Source organism: Sander vitreus, chromosome 20, assembly GCF_031162955.1.
Source record: "Sander vitreus isolate 19-12246 chromosome 20, sanVit1, whole genome shotgun sequence".
Taxonomy (NCBI): Eukaryota; Metazoa; Chordata; class Actinopteri; order Perciformes; family Percidae; genus Sander; species Sander vitreus.
Genome location: NC_135874.1, coordinates 17,579,704 through 17,599,200, shown reverse-complemented (window position 1 = coordinate 17,599,200; position 19,497 = coordinate 17,579,704). Strand labels below are relative to the sequence as shown.

The 19,497-nt window shown below is 41.8% G+C and overlaps 1 protein-coding gene across 3 annotated transcripts in view; it reads right to left on the bottom strand.

Annotated features, from left to right (window-relative positions):
* LOC144535737 (formin) overlaps positions 1-19,497 on the bottom strand; it is a 51,052-nt gene that overhangs the window by 17,511 nt on the left and 14,044 nt on the right. For 2 of the 3 annotated variants that reach the window (XM_078278346.1, XM_078278345.1), the window contains 11 exons: positions 19,377-19,497; positions 17,471-17,532; positions 15,088-15,767; positions 12,460-12,601; positions 7,636-7,723; positions 3,531-3,592; positions 3,159-3,247; positions 2,184-2,313; positions 1,855-2,001; positions 1,670-1,729; positions 1,447-1,567 (listed from right to left, as the gene is read on the bottom strand). In XM_078278346.1, coding sequence (XP_078134472.1) covers positions 1,447-1,567; positions 1,670-1,729; positions 1,855-2,001; positions 2,184-2,313; positions 3,159-3,247; positions 3,531-3,592; positions 7,636-7,723; positions 12,460-12,601; positions 15,088-15,767; positions 17,471-17,532; positions 19,377-19,497 — 1,702 coding nt within the window. Of the gene's footprint in view, positions 1-1,446; positions 1,574-1,669; positions 1,730-1,854; positions 2,002-2,183; positions 2,314-3,158; positions 3,248-3,530; positions 3,593-7,635; positions 7,724-12,459; positions 12,602-15,087; positions 15,768-17,470; positions 17,533-19,376 lie in introns of all 3 variants that reach the window. The other variant, XM_078278344.1, reaches the window with a different exon arrangement.

Here is a 19,497-nt window from a genome sequence, read left to right as displayed (position 1 = left end):
ATGGGAGCTGAGAGTCCTACAGTAGATTTGGTTCCTCATGGCCTCCCACTCATCCTTCTCCCCCTGAGAGGAGCATAGAGAAAGGTCACCCCCTCTCCCCAAACAGGAAGCCCCATCAAAAGAGGATCATGTTTCTGCACAAGCCAGTGAAGGAGAGGGCAGCCAAGCGGACGGAGACCCGCTCTTGAGCATCACTGATGACTACACGCTGCAGACACACATGCAGCAAAGAGCAAAATGTCTGTGGAGGAGGCTAAGCTAGGAGAGACTGCTAGCACCAAGGCTCCTGACCTTTGACCCAAGCCTGGAGGGCAAGGCACCACCGACCACTGCAGTCGCCACCTCGGGATCAGAAGAGGGGCAGGCAGCCTTGCTGCTCAGTCAAACAGAGCAAGTAAACCAAAGTGTGATTCAGTGTTAGCCTCTTACTCTCTCTCAAACACAATTCACAATGTGGATGGAAGTGATCTGTGTTAGCGTTATAATTAAGACCACTTGCTTTCTTTAGGCTGGTTTATAATAGCCAGGCATAAATATTTATTCCTGGCGGCTGGAGAGGATAAAAATGGTGGGAGTCAGAGGTGGAGCTCACCAAACATCCAGAATCCAACGCTTGCCCTGTGATGCTAATACCCCCGAGGACTACTGTGCCAGACTGTGCTGCAGCAGAGATCAAATACAAGGGCCATTATGTTGCATTTATTGTCTTCAGGTCTTCCATTTTTCCTAATAAATGAGTGACAGCTTGAGGTGGGTCTGGGTACTTTAGTAGACTCTTTGTATTTTTCCCCTGGGTCAGAGAGGAGAGGGCTTTAACAGCGATCTAAAAAACGTAGGGGAGAGCTGCGGAGCATATCTAATTGCTTTCATATGCCATATTATTGGTTGATTTAAATAACCACAGACACCAGGGGCACTGGGGGGCATCGCCTTTAACCTCCGCATGGCCCTGGCCAAGACTGACTGGCTGGGTTACTGAGTGGCTTGGCGCCCCACGACACTTTGAGCACAGAACACCAAAATCATGTTCACTTATTTATCCACCAATTGTCACTCTACTGCTTCGTCAATGTCCTTCTTTTGAGTGCTCTAGAACAAAGAAATGCAGATGATTCTTTGGCTGGGTGCTCTGTCACTGGTCCTGAAACCGGAGCGTTTGTGGTGTCATGATGACACGGCTGTTAAAAGATACAATGTCTGGAAAAACTTCCTCAGGCCATCCAAAGTCCGGAATACGCCCATCAACCTCTCTGCACAAGGCATGAACAATACATGGGATGTACGTTTACATTCAAACTGCTCTGGTGAAAGATGGTACTGTATACAATCACCCTGACTGATTTACACTGAAACAAATGTGACCGAAGCAATAAAATGCAATGTGGTGTTTAAGTCTCAACACCCACAATGAAAATGAATGCACTTAAACAACAGGGCATGTCCTACCAGTCAGATCTTTATTCAGCTTTCTGATGTCCTTTGTGAGGTCTTCAAACTTAACCTGACCAGCCTGGAAGAAATCCTGGGGCTCCGGCATAGGGAACACACTCTTTTCTGTGCCAGCATGCTTGAACAGTGGATCAAACATAAAAGTATATTAGTATATAAGTGTTTGAGTGACAGATGTTTAAAGAGTGTACATTTGTGAATTTAATTGACAGTGCCTTACTTTGTCAAAATTACGCAGGTAGTACAAAACAACATAATCCACCAGGTTCATACGATTGTCCTGAGGAAGAAACAATTATATATTATACGTATTGATCTGTGATTTGATTGCATGGGCCTACTTAGCTAACATATGCCAGGAAATGATGGCAGATTTTCAGTGTAAAATTATAAGTGATGTGTTACCCTGCTCTTGACGTCCTTTAGTTTGGGGAGGATCTCCAGTCCAAAGCCATCAGCTTGACCTCTTGTCCTGTTCCCTCCGTTCATATAGTTCCCAAAGGCCAGAACAAGACCTAATACATCCCGCAAGCTATTACACTCCAACAGCTCCTGACACACACACACACACACACACACACACACACACACACACACACACACACACACACACACACACACACACACACACACACACACACACACACACACACACACACACACACACAGTAAACCTTTACGTAGCTTAGTGACACTTTTCTAAACGGCACTGTTTTTCGATAAGATGTTCTTACTTTGCTGACATTCGAGATGATCTCCACCTTGCGACGGATGGATGAGATGGTATCGAGAAATACTGACTGGAAGATGATACAGTGGGCTCGGCCCGCAAAGTCGGGAATCTGAGAGAGCTCATAGAGAAACCTGGATAACAAAAGGGGAGGAGGAGGTGGTGGAGGAAGAGAATGGGGTGTGATGTGTTATGACAGAATTAAACAAAATGTCTAACAGGAAGAACTATTTTAGGTCCTTGGCAGGCTGCGCTTTCCCAATGCAGGCCGGCTGAGTCAATGTTGCTGTTCACAGGCAGTTGATAGTCATGAGCGGTGCTGCTCGGCTGGGTTTGAAAGGTCCGCGGGGTCGGGTGCAGGGAGAGCAACGAGCGGCGAACAGAGATTGATCAAAGGTAACTCCGGCTTGATGCGGGACGACTTATGTAAACAGTGCCGTGTCAGAGGGGAGCGGAGCGGTAACATCCTGTGTGATTAGACCCTGCTGATGGAGGCAGACGCTGAATAAGGATGACTCGGGCAGCCGTAGTGACAGCTCTGGTCAAACATGGAAATAGGGAGGCCAGGCTGAGCGGCACCGCTGGGTCCAGGCATCGTTAACTGGCCCGGACTACTTAACTCTGACAGGAACTACTGAAGCAATATCCATTAATGCATATGTTTGCACACACACAAAGTTGTAGAAGACTACATCAAAAGATAAAGACTTGCCCCAATGTGTAAATGTTGGCCAAAATTGCCTATGAGTTCAAATAAACAAATAATGGAATTATTTCATGACATTTTTTATTAATTGATTAAAAATGATGTGTCCTGTGTCCTAATGTAAATTCATTGAATTTAGCTTAATTACTGGGTAAAATATTAGGCAAATAAATACTTATAGCACTAAACTCAAAGCCCAAAGTGTATCAATAATTATGAATGTATCATTTCTTTGTGGAGTATTCTAGAAGTTTTAGGTAGAAGTGATCTTACTGTTCAGGTTTATCTAGCAGTTTGACTTCATCTTCTTTAGAATTCTCATAATACCTCGTTATCTTGACCATCTCATCACTGGTGGCCCTCTATAGAAACACATAACACAAAGTCAAGATGTATATAAACACAGCTAAATACGTTCAGAAAAAGAATGACACCCAGAAGAAATCTGAATAGGGAATTCAATTGTTGCAAGATGCTGCACAAATACTAAAAATGTATTTGCACTCAAAATGAGACGCACATAATTTGTAGCAATAAATATAATATAGAGCTTTCTCTATTTTCTTTAACGCTGTCAGATGACTTTACAGCCTTATGTTTCTCCTTTGTTTTATTACCTTAGACAGACTGCTCCTTCATACTTACATTTTCATATAAAGCCTCAATGGTCTCCAAATCCACCACAGAGTTGTCCACAGTCAGAACAGCTGGAACAGTAAAGATATTCATTATAAGCAGTCAGTCTAATAAATGGATAAGATCCTGGCCAAAGCACGCTGCCTTTTAAGTTCTGCGGGTGCTTGAAGAACAAACTTGTTTTTCCGATTCGGGACGTAAACTCATAATAGCCTCGTAATTTGGGTCAATAAAACATTATATTTGTGGGTATAACTATTATGTAAGATATGGGAGAATAAAAAAAGAGAGACTAAAACCAGCATGCCAATTGTGTCTACACCGCACCACCCTTGCACCAACAACCACAACATGTCATTAATTACCACGTAGTTGAATTATACACCTACGGTAATTTAGCCGTAATAATTTAAATTAGCTGGAGGTGGTGAAACTGGGAGTGTGGCAGAAATGTGTGCTGCAGACTGGGTCTGAGACCACAGATGCTGGGGCCAACACTGGCTCAAAACAGAGAGCCTGCTTAACCACTGGGCTCACAGCTAGAACCAGCACAGCTGACTGTAATGATTTTTAGAGTGAGGCAGGTAAAGGTGAGCCAAGCAAGAAACAAGAGGATGCAGGAGAAGGTAAAAGGGAGAGGTAGAGGAGAGAGAGAAAAGGGTAGATAAAGGCTGGCAGATAGGCTTAGTCCTATCATCATGACATGATAGGACTAAGAAATAATATGAAAAAGAAGGACGTTCTTTTTTTTTCCTGCTTGGCTTGCAGGATGCATGTTTGTCTAGCTTGACTCAAACATTAAAAAAACGAAAGTGTGCAGGGAAGGCAGAACATGGAGGATGGCACAAGAAGAGAAAGTCACTGTTCTGTGTCTTAGAGGTGTCACAGGTTTATGGATCGGTAAGGGAGAAGAGGACACGATGGGAGGGGTGGCTCCAGTGCTGTCGGATCAGCTGACAGTTGTCTGGTTGGTGTCAGCTGAGGAAGGCTGCACACCACCTACAGCTCTTAAATCAGTCACTCAATGTAACAAAGCATCACTGTCACCAAGACCAAGAACTGATGCTGTGAGAACTACAAAATAAATGTTTTCAGGGCGCCTGGGTAGCTCACCTGGTAGAGCTTGCGCCCCATATTGCACCTCATTCCTTGCTGCAGCAGGTTCAATTCCTACCTGCAGCCATTTGCTGCATGTCATTCCCTCTCTCTCTCCCCTTTCATGTCTAAGCTGTCCTATCAAAAATAAATGCCTAAAAAAAAAAAAAAAGTCTTCAGCCTTAGAAAGGCTTAGTATCAAACTTCTAATTCAAATCATTCTTTCTGATTATGTTGTGATTTCGGGGCCATCCCTACGTTTCCAAGGTCCTCATTGTAAGGGCCATCTTTGCAGTTCAAATTGAAAAAGAACGAAGGGAGATGGAATTTTCAAATATAAATAGTACAATGTAGTGTAACAGTAGCACAAGTAGAGAAAAGTCACAAACTGACTTCAGTAATGTCATCGCAAAACCTAACCTAAAAAGTTTGCTAGCATTACATTAGCTTCTTTACATACAAACGTAGACAGATACACAGCAAAAGATTGCTAACATTACACGTTAGCTTCTTAACATATAAACATTAAAATAAGTAAGTAAGTAAAGTTTATTTCTAGTCTAGAGCACATGTAAACACAGCTTAAGCTGCCCAAAGTGATTTACAAAGAAGCACCAAGGTGCTGATAAAATCATACAAATGTTAAAATAAAGCAACATTGGGTAAATTTATGGCCACAAGTGATGTGATGTGTGATGGCGGGAAATGGTCAAATGTATTGTGACATTAGCACAATGTCAGTTACACAGCACAATATAGCAAAGGTTTGCTAACATTAGCCACCATAAACTACTGGTCATGCCAGACCAAGGTAAGACTATCGAGCAGTAGAACCCAATAGTGTGTTGAACTTAGGCCTGTAACAATTATTATATAAATTGCCGTTTCTTTGTTTAACCGCAATTAATTGCTAACATTAGCTAAGGTCTTAAGGTGTATGACTGGTAATTGTTGATTTAGTTTAGATATGCCAAATTGTAATTATATAAGTGATTATTGGTCGGACTATATATTTATATTGTTAGTTGCTGGCACTTGACCTTACACACGTTCATAGCATCAATAATGACAAGGGGGGGATACAGTTGGACAAAATGTTTTTATGATAATAAAGAGTTATGACAATAAAGAGACAATTAATGGTGCAGCAAAATTTCGAATTGTTACAGCTCTAGTTGTAACAATTAACAAAGGATGTATTTTATTGCTGAAAAATGTAATTTCTAAGAGGAAAAATGCGTTATATTTTGTTTTTAGTATAGCATTGCTCTAATAATGATCTGTTTTGTCCTGTTAACTTAAACTAGTATTAAAAACATAAATTTGTTAGTTCAATACTGCCAAAATTATGTTTTATTATGTATGGTACTTTAAACATTAACACATTTGAGTTTCAGGTAAATGAAACTATTTTAACAACACAATTTTAACACTAGTCTTTTCAATCGCACACTGCTTCCAGCTAACAAGGTAATACTTTGCATTCTGGTTTCCAGCTGTTCCTGTTGCAGAAAACCTGTCAACGTGGTCCCAATGTCTGGATCAGAGAGAACGCTGGAGGTCCATTTCCTACATCTTATTAGAGTGGATTATTCAGTCCCTCAGCCATGCAGCCGTCAATCACACACCAAAAGGGGGGCCTGCTCCAGTGTGCACACAGGAGCACTCTGATCCGAGGGGAGCCGGATATATCTTCACACCGACAGATCAAAGCCTGCCTGCCAACCGCCTCACACCCTCTCCTTCCACTTTTCACTCATCGGCTTTGGTGTGGAAGGGCATGTGTGGTGTGTGAACATGTGTATGTGTGCGTGTGGTGAGGTGGTGCGTGGGGGAGAGCCTCCCTTTGCCACTGAACCATGGTGGCCCTTGAGGTCCCCCAGTCACTCCGGCGGGTGAAGTTGACCCCCTCTCTCCCTAAACCAGAGTGCTACCTTCTCTGCTCCCCTCCCTCCCTAGTAGCTCTAATTACATTACATGTCCCATGTCCTTTTAATTTGGCAACAAAGGGGAGGCAAGCAGGCGAGACCAGGGACTGGAGCTTTTAAAAGTCCTTATTAAGGTGCCCTCATTGTCAGATTCAAATTGTCCATTTCACATACAACCCCCATTAAGGCACAAGGAAGCAGCCTCATGCTGGGTGTTTTACCAAACCACCTCTACAAACTGACACTGGAAGAGAGAGAAAAGGATTGAAGGGAAAGGAAAAAAAAAAAAAAAGAATCGAAACAAAATCGGTGTCCTGGTGCTATGTGCAGTTTGGCTTGTGTTTGAGGTGGTTTTATGTGGTAGTGCAGTGTCTGCTAACTGTGGAAGGTGGTTTTGTACATGCTTAGATCATTAGTGGGGTGTCAGTCCCATTAGGCTTGTGGAAACCGTCACTGGCTACAATAAACAGATCTGCTGGCTGCATGCTCAGACTAGCAGGCGGCAGGCACTCTCCGCCAGAGTCCTAGGACAGGACCAATTCCTGGCCCATCTACGCTGTCCCCAACACAAATTTTATGTGTTTACACACACATAAAACCACACACACACACACACACACCAAAATAACCAAGCATGCAATCAATCCACGCAGCTCTTAAAATGAAGGCGATGGCAATATGGTTTTAACCAGTGGGATTTCAAGCAGCCTTTTATCCAAGTGTTGCAGTCTCACATTTTGACAAATTGAGTCATTTTCTTTCCCACCACAGTAACTGGAAAAATCAATGTTCCACTTGAAACACAAATTAATAATAATAAAAAAAAAAGTATCTCTTGTTACAAATTAGTAGTTGTCAGAGGTTGGAAATTATTCTCTGCTACAGAGCTTGCTATCTCATCTCTAAAAATAACTCCATCTGCATTTCATCAGGAGTCGTCCTCAATTTATTGTTGAGCCAAACTGTAAATTCAATGTATTGCTGTTGAATCTAAATAAGAGCTCCTTCCTTGAAAGAGACTCAAATAATATTATAGTGCGCACAATCATTCTGACATGCTGAACAGACCGACATTAGAAAATCTCTTTCACCTTGCTTAATGTCCTTCATCTCCAGATGCAGGCTCGATATGAGGATGCCGACTGCTTGTGAACGTTTCCCATCCAGCAGCTTGATAATCTGGAAAAACAGAAAACAACTGAATTCAGATTATAAAACTACAAGAGTATGAGTGGGATTTAGTGTAAAACCCACAATATGCATTTTAGTTAATAAGACTTAAGCTTTTTCTTAAGTTAATTCTTTTTTAGGTTCACAAGAGAACATCATCATGTACGTACAATAATACCATATTGTATGATGTTGGCTTCCAATGTCAACCATTATTACTGTTAATTACTTTAAAATCTAAATATTTACTCCAAATTCTGCCTCAGATTTCTTCACACCTACATTTATCACCAATGCTGTTATTCAAACACAGACATAAAACAAACTAAGGAACAGATGGCGAATAAAAGAGGCCGGGTGAAAATCACGTAGTCACTTCCCCCGGCTGTGGAAGCAGATAATAGATGATGAGCAAGACTAAGCGTCTGAAGCCCCAATAAGTCTCAGTCGCAGCAGCCTGATGGGAATCATCTGGATTGACCCAAACGACCAGACTAATCAACACACATTGTCATAACCCATCACTGTGATGCAAACAATTGGGAAACGCGGAGCATGCACACATAGCCGGGACACACTTTGTCAAGTTACATCAATGAGGGAGCAAAGTTAAACAGAAAAAGCACCTCCTCTAGTTTACCGAAGAACATGTGTGAGATATAATCAAAAAATATCAAGTCGCAGTGAAAGTACAAAGGCACAAGTGGCACCATAAAAGGACAGTCTAGAAGAGCAAGGCAAAGAGAAGCAGGGCTTTTATAACAAACTATAAATTCACAGGATTTTTATTTGTGCCTACACATGGTCACAATTACTTATGACTGAATTAGCCGTAAAGCCAGAGAGAGTTTTGGCAAGGTAAAGGCCCACTCTAAAAGTTAATGCGTCAGGCTTCTTCATTAGGTATTATGGCGTTGTCGGCTACTGGGCTGTCCAGTGGGAGCTGGAGAGCAGAAGCCTTAGAAGTGGGTATTGCATTACAGGGCGTTAGTGGGTGCCATGCTGCTTCCAGCTCTATTGCCTGGATCACTGGGGATCTCCCACTCTGGGGACTTGAGACGGCTGAGTACCAGGCTTTCCCAACACCTCTAATTAACCACTTTGGACGGGCCACACTAAAAGCAGCCCAGGAACCCTTCCCGCTCACTGTGGCTGCAGAACTCGCCAATTAGCCTAAACAGTTACGTTAATGAGAAAAGACAACTGATGCTGGATGCTTGGTTACAGACACGCATATAGCTCGGGCGAGCCGCGTGATGCTGATGCTGAGACAGGTAGACACCGATAGCTAACGGCTCCCTCCTGTGGACAAAAAAGAGAACTCTAAGGCTTTCATTTTAAACTGCTGTGGACACTTGAATAACACACACAGGTCAAAGGAAAGAGGAGAAAGAAGAGAGAGAGAAAAAGCGAGCCGCCTTAGAAAATAAACAAAATGATGGAGGGAGACACTGGGAGTGTCAGCAGTTTGAGTTGTAGCAGGTGGCTGATGTTAGGCGAGGTTGGTAGGGTGATGCTGGTACTGAGCCGAGTGGATAGTTTACACAACCACGGCTGAGTAGCCAGGCTGAGCAGCCAGCCTGCTCCGCGGTGACTGTCTGTCTCACTATCTGTCTGGAATCACCCAGGCAGAAGTTACAATAACAACTGGATCAAGACTTCCCATCAATAACCACCTACGATACACCCAGCAACCCCAGTCTCACCCAACGCTGTTAATCTTACACCCACTCTCCCACGTCATAGCCAGAGCTTTAAATATGTATTTAATAAACGCACTATGATTGCTCATAAGTCATTTCTATAAACCGGTTAAAGCTGCTGTTTGTTCAAGGAGAGCCACTATGTATAAACTTGATACAAGTTAGATTTATTTGGGTGGAGGAAATTGCTGTTTTTGTGTTTACTGCTGTGCATATTTGCACACATACAAACTCAAGAGCACATTTAGCTTGATTGATTTCTTCATCCTCATCCATCCCTCCCTCCCTTCTAATCCCTCAATCAAGAATGCACCAACATGCCCATCCTCCACAGTCCCCCCTCACCCACCCCCCACACTCCTATAGGTTCCCTCTCTTCATTGCCTCCTCTAGCCAGTGGAGCGGAGCCACATGACTGCAATTATACCCCTGGTCCAGTCCGGTCTGGTCTGCTCGGGTGGGATAGCTCTCTTCCATGTCATCTCCTTTGCTTTGATATGCTAATCAGCAGACAGAGAAAGGATCCAGAGTAAACAAGAGCTTTGATTTTTTTCTATGGCACACATGATAAAGATTAACTTATGTGCTGTACTCATGTAGGCATCGGCTGCATCCCCCGAGTTTCAACTTTGGGCGTGTGGAGTTGTTGGAAAATGGGGAAGTGGCTCATATGCATAATGTACACACATTCCATTCCCTCCCACTCATCTCCTCTCCTCTCCTCTCACCGCACACAGCCCCGGGCTGTGGTGTTAGCATGATCTGGCAACACTTTCTGAGCAAGTGCATAATGACTCGCGAGGAGGACGTGCCGTCATCACACAAACGTGCGTTCGAGCACACGGACGCACACACAGAGAAACGTACACATTGCAGGTGCATACACAAACGCATAAAAACAAACAAACAAGGTAATTGAAACACACAAATACATACACAAATTCAATGTGAATATAAGTGAACGCTGTGCTTACAGAGATAGGTAGTCTGCATGAGTGTCCACTGATATTGGTAGTCAAGCAGAGGGACAGAGACCACTGGTCAGCCATGTCAAGGCTCCCCAGAACTCTAGCCTGGGCAGGTATTTATCATACTTGTGAGACATACACTACGAACACTCTAAAGAGCCATATTAGGAGGAAAAATGTTATTCGCTAAAATGTGAAGAATAAGACATTATCAAGACACTCACTACTTACAGCGAAGTGTACAAGCAATGCTTAGGGGGAGTAGCTAATCAAAAAGATTTAACCCTTTAATCACTAATCACTTTGTCCCAAAAACATTTTCTCAGTAAAAGGTTTATCTGTAAAACTCATATGATATTGTTTTTTCAGTTAATTTTATTCATTTTATTAAAATCTTCAATATCTCCAGTGACAACACTAGCAATGGTATAGAGCTAAAACAATTAGTCAATTAATCAAGTAAACAAGTAGCAAATAAACTGTAGAAATTGGGATAAAATGATTGGACATTGGCTGAAATTGTAAAAGAAAGAAAAGCCATCCAATTTGTCCTTATTCACTTTTTACCCCCCATTCAGTCAACCTATAGGATCCATTCCTCCTCAACTCAGTAGTACTAAGTCTCTAACCCTGCTCTTATCCCTTCCTCTGAAAAATATCTGTTTCTCTTTGTTAAGTGCTTCCCTTCCTTTCTTTCCCAATCGTCCCAACAGCTGAACTTCTTGGAAGCCATCATCAGCTGATGATTCAGATGATTTCTCTCTCAAATGATTTCTCTTCCTTTAGCACAGAGTATAAACTATCAGGGATAAAACATGATTAAGTAAACACGTTTCTTTCATTTTGACGACCTTTCCAGTGAGTTGGACTTGTAAGCGGGCTGAAAACAACCATGCCTTCACGTATTCACTTCCCCTCTTTAATCGTAGAGTTGGACTCTGAATGCTCTCGCTGGCTCTAAACACAGACCTTTATATTAAATATAAGACTCCTGTCTAATCACAGTGCTGGGGACAAAATGTCTAAACATAGATATCAACCACAGCCAGCTTAAGACATGAAAAGGGAGTAACATGCAGCAAAGGGCCGCATGTCGGTGTTGAACCCACGGCTGCTGCGGCAAGGACTTAGCCTCTGTACATGGGGCGCACGCTCAACCAGGTGAGCTACCCAGGCGCCAGAGGACATGGAGTGTTTCCATTAGTGGAGTCAAACCTCTTCCAGGCTGATGTAAGACCAGGTAGGAGACAGTTGGCAAGATTTGTGTCTGTCTGAGTTGGATCAAATAGTGGACAGCTTGCCGCTTTTTAGAGTGACCAGACTGAATTGAGAGATCTAAAGATGGAGATCAAGGACACACATGTGCACGCGCACACACGCACGTACACGCACACATGCCCTCTGGAGCGCAGTGGAGCCTTAAAAAATTGATCAGAATAGGGGATGTGTATAGATTTAGAGGGGAGAGTCTGGGGCAGTGTCCGATTTTTAACCGCTTGGACGCCACAGTGAGGACCACGAGGCAGCCAGGATGCTGACGCGGCGCTGGCTGCAGCAGAGGTGCAGAGTTGCAGCATTTGACAAGACATCAACAAGTGTGTCTTTGGTGGGGTTGGGGGAACGGTAGATCAATCTGGCACAAAAGCACACTTTGACTGGCTTTTCTCGACTTGTTTCATCTTAAAAACTAAACTATGAAGCGTGCACAGATGAAAAAACAACATAATTCTAAAGCCCTACTGACATTACAATCTTGCACAGTTAGCTTGGCTTGCACAGACAAAAAGAAAACAAGGGAGTGAACTCCTAAACTGATAGCTGATGTTGGCCCAGTGCAAGACCTGGCAACTGCAGGCAGCAGTCTGGAGGAGGACCTGATGAGAGTCGCAATCCATTTCTTTCCGGTTCACCTCTTGTTATTTCTTTCTTTGATTTATGATTAAAACATGACAGCATACAAAGTCTTTTTTAAACAAAGCTTGATAAGAAAGCACGCTTACAATGCCCTCAGGTGGCTGCAGCGAGAGACAAAGTGCACAAAATGAGGAGAAGTGAGTGGAGCAACTGAATGTACCTTCTTAGTTTTGGCTTTCTTCTCATAGGTGTCCGACAGGGGCTTCTTCACTGGCTGCTTCGTGGCCTTGGAGAAAAGATCCTCAAACTCATTGGCGTCGACGATGTTTGGTTCCTCCAGAGAACCCCAGAGTGTGTTGTTGCTGGAAAATGAAGTAAAGATTTTAATTCGTGATTAATCTTAGTTTTCACTTAACTCTATGCATCACAAATGAGACTCAGACTCACAATGATAGTGGCTCACAGCCAGGCTAGAAACATCTAGGTTCTTTCTTCGAGCTATAACAAATTGTGTGTTCCATTTGTGGAAGATTATTTGATGTTTATTCAAACTGCCCACTGCTTTTCATTTTCCATTTCACTGTCCCACAAAAACTTGGCAGGAATTACAGCAATCTCAACTTTAAATAGCACTGTTTATGAGCTAGGTGATAAAAATAACAAAAGTTTAAGACGTTTCTGTAATAAAGGACCATTTCCAGCAAATGGACGAGAATACGGGAGGCGATGTTGTGTTTCCGATGTTGCTGAGTAACATGGAAAAAACAAACGGAGGCAGAAATCGGAACAAGAGATGTCTAAAGTTAGGAGGATGTTCAGGAATTAAGCACTCTGTTGCTGTTACCATTACATCTGGCTCTGCTTTCCTTCCCTAAGTCTATTAATAAAACAGACATCAAGAGACACAGTAAACAGCTTACTAACAAATTAACCTATTCTAAAACCTATTCTAAAGAAAGATTTTGGACTAACGACATCTATAATATGCTGCAACAGCCTAACTGCTGGTTTCCCATTATCTTTTTTACACGTTGCAGATTATTGTTTAATTAAATTACATCTCATCTGTGCGCTTATGAGACTGGCAGGTCAATCTCCCCCTGTCGAGGCTCATTTACAATGAGAAAAAGAACCTGGACACAGCACACTAACATAAGCGATCGCACAAAACAATCAACTGCATTGCCAGTTACTCAATTAGGGTCGAGTAAGTCCAATTGTTTCTGCATGCCGTTGACTTCCTATTGCAGTGGTGAGAGTATTCATCTGGAGCAGCCAAGAGGTTTTCTGCCCCAAAATCCGCCTTTGATTTGATACTCCTTTCTGAGAGACTGAGGAAAATAAGTTCAATGAACAGCCTCCGACTCTGAACCCAAATGTGCAGGGAACTAGCTCGGAAAAGAAAATCACATCTGAACCCCAAGAAATATTTCCATGCAAGACAACTTTCTAATTGACCGGATTATGACTATAATTGAGTTTGAATCCCTATTAAAGCTAGCTTGTCCCGCATGCTGCTAAACGTACTTTGTATTTCAGCATACATATAGACACCTGGCATCATTTCAAACCTTACACCCCCCCCCATAACTCAGAACCTCACACCATTAACAGAGATCACACAGCTGATCCAGCTATAGTTAAACATCTGACCCATTTAATGCCCCTTAACAGTTAAATTTATAGCTGACATGAAACTGCTGTAGTCAGTCAGTCAGTCCTCCAGCGCTGGACCAGAGAGAGAAAGTGCGAACCACAACTCAGTTTCCCCCCACTAATCCAGCCATGGAAATACAAGGCCATAAAGCTAGAAGCCTGGCACTCGGAGGCAACAACCACAGCCACTGTAAATGGGCTGGATAATCCACTTAAAATTACAGAGTATCTCAATAGGGCCAGTAGACGAACAAGCATGGTGCGCAACAACCATATCTTAGAAATCAGGACAACAGGAGTGTTCAGGGCTGAACTAAGACCCCATTAGACCAGGGTCAATGCAGCCTAGAACTTCATTGGCCCTGCAGTAATCTACCAAACATCACTAATAAATAAATAAATTACGTTAAAAAATACAATTGTGAACTGAGGTTATGCTAGCCCTGTGCTTTCTGTAACCTTGGGTTTAAATTAGTTCAGGGAAAAGAAATGTGTGGGAAGACATTTTATGATTTTTGTGTGCTACTGTTTATTTTGCATAATCACTGCAATTTAAAGAATAATTCCAGTTTATTACAATTTGGGTCTCATGTTTGTAGTTTTGGCCATCACTTTCATAAGTTTTAATAACATGGCAATCACCAAAGTCATTTCTGATATCTGAACACACCACAATATTGCGACAATGAAGTCCAATGGGGCAAGAAATAAGTTTTTTTTAATTATAGAGGTTGTAAATAAGTCAATAGTTACACCAGATTATCGAAACCACTTTATTAGTTGGTAAAAATTAAAGTGACACTTCATTGCACAAGAAAATTGTGTGCACATAACTATGAAGTCAGTCTGTAAAATGTGTTGGATGTTTACAACAGTTTGGGCAATAATTCTTCCCCTAAACCTTTCATTTACTTTTAAATCAATTTGGCTAATCTGGAGTGTTGTTAAAAAAAAAAAACCAGTATGGACAGTATGGTCATCTGACTGCTCGTGTTTCTTGCCTGTTCGGACTTCTTCATAGCAATGCGGCCGCATTCCCAGATCTCTGCAATTAACTTGCTGAGTACAACGTTATTATTATAAAACTATTGTACAATGATGGCCAAAACACTGAAAATAAGACCCAAGTTGTAATCACCTGCATTTATCATTTAAGAGCAATATGAGTGAATTTAGGCAATGTTCCACATACTTATTGTCCTGTATCTGTATCCTGGTCCAGTATAGAGGCTTCATGGGACATGCTGGCTCAACGGCAAGTTTCCGTGGGGCCTTCTCCACCTTCTGGTCGAAACTGAAGCCCATAGGGGGAGGAGGTGGCGGGCCACAGCCTGGAGGAGGGGGAGGAGGAGGTGGACCAGCTCCAGGTAGGCCAGGCGGGGGAGGGGGAGGTGGTGGCGGCGGACCACCTCCAGGGAGTGGAGGTGGCGGAGGGGGCGGTGCTACAGTGTTGCCTAGCAAAGGAGGAGGTGGGGGTGGGGGGGGCGGTCCCGAGAGGCCCGGTGGGAGAGGGGGAGGCGGAGGCGGGGGCGGTCCAGAAGCGCCTGGGGCCGTTTCAGCTTTTAGATTTAGTCCAATAGAGTCCAAGTTGAGTCTTTTTGGCACATTCTGGTTGGGGCTTTGAACAAGGCCGCCACTGTCACCCTCAGGGGTCTTGATGAAGGTCTCCCTGTCCGTCTGGATACTCACAGTGCGGTAGGTCTTGGGCGTCAGGTCATCTGCAGTGGACACAGCAGCATCACGGACCTCGCCCCGGTCCTGACTTGTATTATACCCGTTGTCTCTTTGCATCTTAGCAATGACTCCTTCCAGATGTGCTATTGAGACAGCATGCTCACCTCGCAGTTGGAAGATTTGAAGCTCAAAGTCAGACTGTAAGCAACAAGAGCCGAATGCCAGAGACAAAACAATTGCAGAGTATCAGAAACTTCTGACACACACACACACACACACACACACACACACACAAACGTGATTCTTGTTTAAAAAATAACAATCCTTTCTTTTTCAGCTTTGTTTTTTAACTTCATTCCCATTAAAGTTTTCCCCAACCAGAGATTAATATCTGACTCTTACAGCGACAATCTGGCCCAGTTTTCATTTGACATTTCAAACAATCTTACCAAAGCAAAGTATTGATTTTATACAGAAAGGAAAATGGTTTTGCAATAAATCTTACACGTTTGTTATTAACTGGTGTCAGTTTAGAAATAGCATTAGACACGTTCCCACCCTTTGTTGTGGGCTGACTGCGGTACATGTTTCTCAGTGTCAGCATCTGTACTTTAAAAAGGCCAACGTCAAATTAAAGGCTTTAAGCAGACAGGCTTAGAAACCAACTCTGAGGTCAGAGTTTTCAAGGAAATGGTCCATAAAGCAATTAATAAGTGGTACAAATTATGTAACATGGCCACAACTATGCTCTTTTAGTTTTCCAAGAGTATACAATAAATGTAACTCTTGATTAAGTTGACATATGAACAACAGCTGTGAAACACTGCTCCTAACCTCTGCTGTTGATGAATGAAACAGACACCTTTAAAATGGATTTGAGATGAGCCATACTATTGGAGACAAATGAGCCGTCTATCATAGAACTCTGTATTTCGTAGACATTCGGAAGCAAATTTATTATACATATTACATGAAATTCTGGTCTCTTTTAGATTTTTTTATTGACACAATAAACGCAAACAATAAACTTATTATGTTAAGTAAGATGTTTGCATCTGTTTTGATTGCTATATTTTATGTCACTAAAATAATCAAGCCATTGTAAAAAAAAAAAATTATAATTTGATAATTCAAAGGTTTTATGTTTTTAATAGTTATAATAGTAAGCACTAAATGCTCATACTCTGGTCTAAATTGATTTTTTTAAGAATATTTTGTGTCATTCTGTGCTGTACTGGAAGCTTGCAACCGAATTCCATATACAATATCATATATATATATATATATATACACACACACACACAATATCTCTCTAGTGTGAGACAAGACACACTACAACTACTTTACTACAACTATTTCACAGAAATTTGAGTCTGATTTAAGTTTTCTTTTCTTTTTTATTTGAAAATATGCATAATGTTTCTCTGGGAATGTAAATGTACAAAAGGAACTTTAGAACTTAAAAAAAAAAAAAAACTTAAATTTAAAAAGTGACCAACAATTTACACTCAAAGACATTTTATACACAATACTGGGCAACTTTAAAAGAAACGGTGACGTCTTAACGCTTCTACTGCTGTGGGTAAATATTAAGCAGAGCTGTGAACGAGTCCAGCTGCTGCACTTGAACATTTTATGCTTACTTAGTGCCATCTTGTGTTCAGGACAGTCAACTGCTATGTCAGACTAGATATTCCAACATATCGGCCCCTTATTGTCACACATGTATTGCTAAACTTTATTTCACAAATATTAGTTTGTTTCTGTTTAATCGAACTTCCTCACTTTGATTACTTTATCTAGCCAGCCCCCACAGAGATACCTGGGATAGTTTTCTTCAATGTGTAATATGTTTTCAGTCAGTGTGTTAACATGTCTGCTAAAGTCATGTGATTACTTACATGCATCCTCTCCAGATCTTCCTTGCACTCTCTCTTCAGCTGCAAGAGGGCAGCCTGGTGCTCTGTAAGGAGGCAGAACAAGGACACTTGTATGACGACATTCTACAGGCAGTTTTGATTTATTAAATATACAATGGAGTGAGTATATAGTACAATAATCACAGCTCATTGCTTGTGTTTTTTTTTTCGCCTTTTCTATTTTTCGATTGAGAAAAATGGGTTAGAGTTATGTTTTCTCGAGCTACCGGCTAAAAGATTGGTATGCTAAATCATTATCAAGTTAATCTGCAAGACAAGAGACACACCAACAAGATGTACTGCTGTTAAGTAGTACAATTTTACAGAAGGGTGGGTCACTTACAGTGTTAAGGGCCACGATCACAACTCAACCAACTAGTTTTAAAGTATACTGCTGGCTCAAATGAAAGCCCAAACTAAAATATTTTGTTAGGTCAAAAAAAAAAAAACCTGTTCTAATGAGATAAGATATAGGTGAAAAGATCACCAACAACATGAATCACCTAACGCCCATGATGGTATATTAGTATTTGGAAACATTTACAACTTCAGACTACAATACAAACAGACAATAGACACCAACTTTGTCAGTTAATAAATATTTTGAACTTCAGCATATTTTCACTGCAAAGTTGGTGATGAACTGCAATATCATACCCTGTCATATCCATTGTACACCATAGTGTCTCCTCTATTCTCTCATTGAGATGTGTGTCACCTGCTGCCAAGCTCTAATTTCATTTTGTTTGAGGACAGGACTGTTAGGATTTAGGGCTCATTTTTACATTTGGGAGTCTATGTTCCTATTTACAATTAAGACTAAAATCAAAAAAGGAGAAGATGATTATGTTTAGGACTGATCCATTAGCATAAACTATCTATTAGACCCACACAGCTATTCGCTGTAATGAGTAACATTGTACTGTAGCAATGATTAATCTGAGTCAATGATTAGAAGCAGACTGATCTTAAAATCAATTAAAACTTCTGCAACTCCACTTAATATCAATTATTCAAGTATTTGCGCTTTTTAATCAGTACTTGAATTTAGGCCCATAAACGTGTGGTGAAAAAGTGTTTGAAAGCAATGCGTATGATATGAATGTACACGTTTTATCTGTATGGCTCACAGTCTGGACTTTTGCTCCGCTTCTGAACTATTCTCTTATACAAGCGCAAAGACCAATTGAGGAGCGCCAATCACTAGAATAACCCACACTTGCTAGTCTTAATCTATTCTCAGGAATGAAGCTGCACCACACAGAACAGCCAACAGCTGTTTCACTGCTGTTGCAATGCACTGTACGCTTTGAGTTCAACACAATTTCACTGTACTCGGAACAGGAAAGTTTACTTATAATAATAAGTAAGTAAATAAGTTATTTTATCAGCCCATCCACAGCCATGTGTGTTTTAAGTCATTACACCTTTAAGATGGGCCAACCATGGCGTGCTGCCTAGAGAGTATATTTAATTCCACTAAATATTTTGACCACTAACACCCACACATGCGATCCTGCGGTGCCACCAAACAGCAGCCACACAAACAGCAGCATTAAGGAGCAGACACAGCCTCACTGTGTTCTTAAATAGAGTTAAAGGATGTATTGCACACTGCTAATGATACTTAGCTAGCTCTGCATGACTTGTTTTAGAATAAAAAAGTGTGAGTGATCAAAGGTGTGATACGGGTGGCTAAACTTTTGTTTTGTTTGTTAACAAGAGATCGATTAAAAAATCCTATAAGATAATTCCTATATCCGCAACGGCCCTTATCCACAAATACAATCGGTCTGAGGTGTGTCAGTGTAAGCTTGACTGGCATGATCCTCTGTCAGCATTCCTGATGTAAAGACAAGACAACAGTGTCTAAGGTTGTGGTTCTTACCTGCCTCGGTGTATTTGAGCCCCACCTTCTCTTCCTCGTCTTTAGGTTTGGGTGGGGGCCAAACAGCCTGAAGACGCCCTGGGGTCCGGTCCTCACTTTCTGTAGGAGATGTGACCTCCGA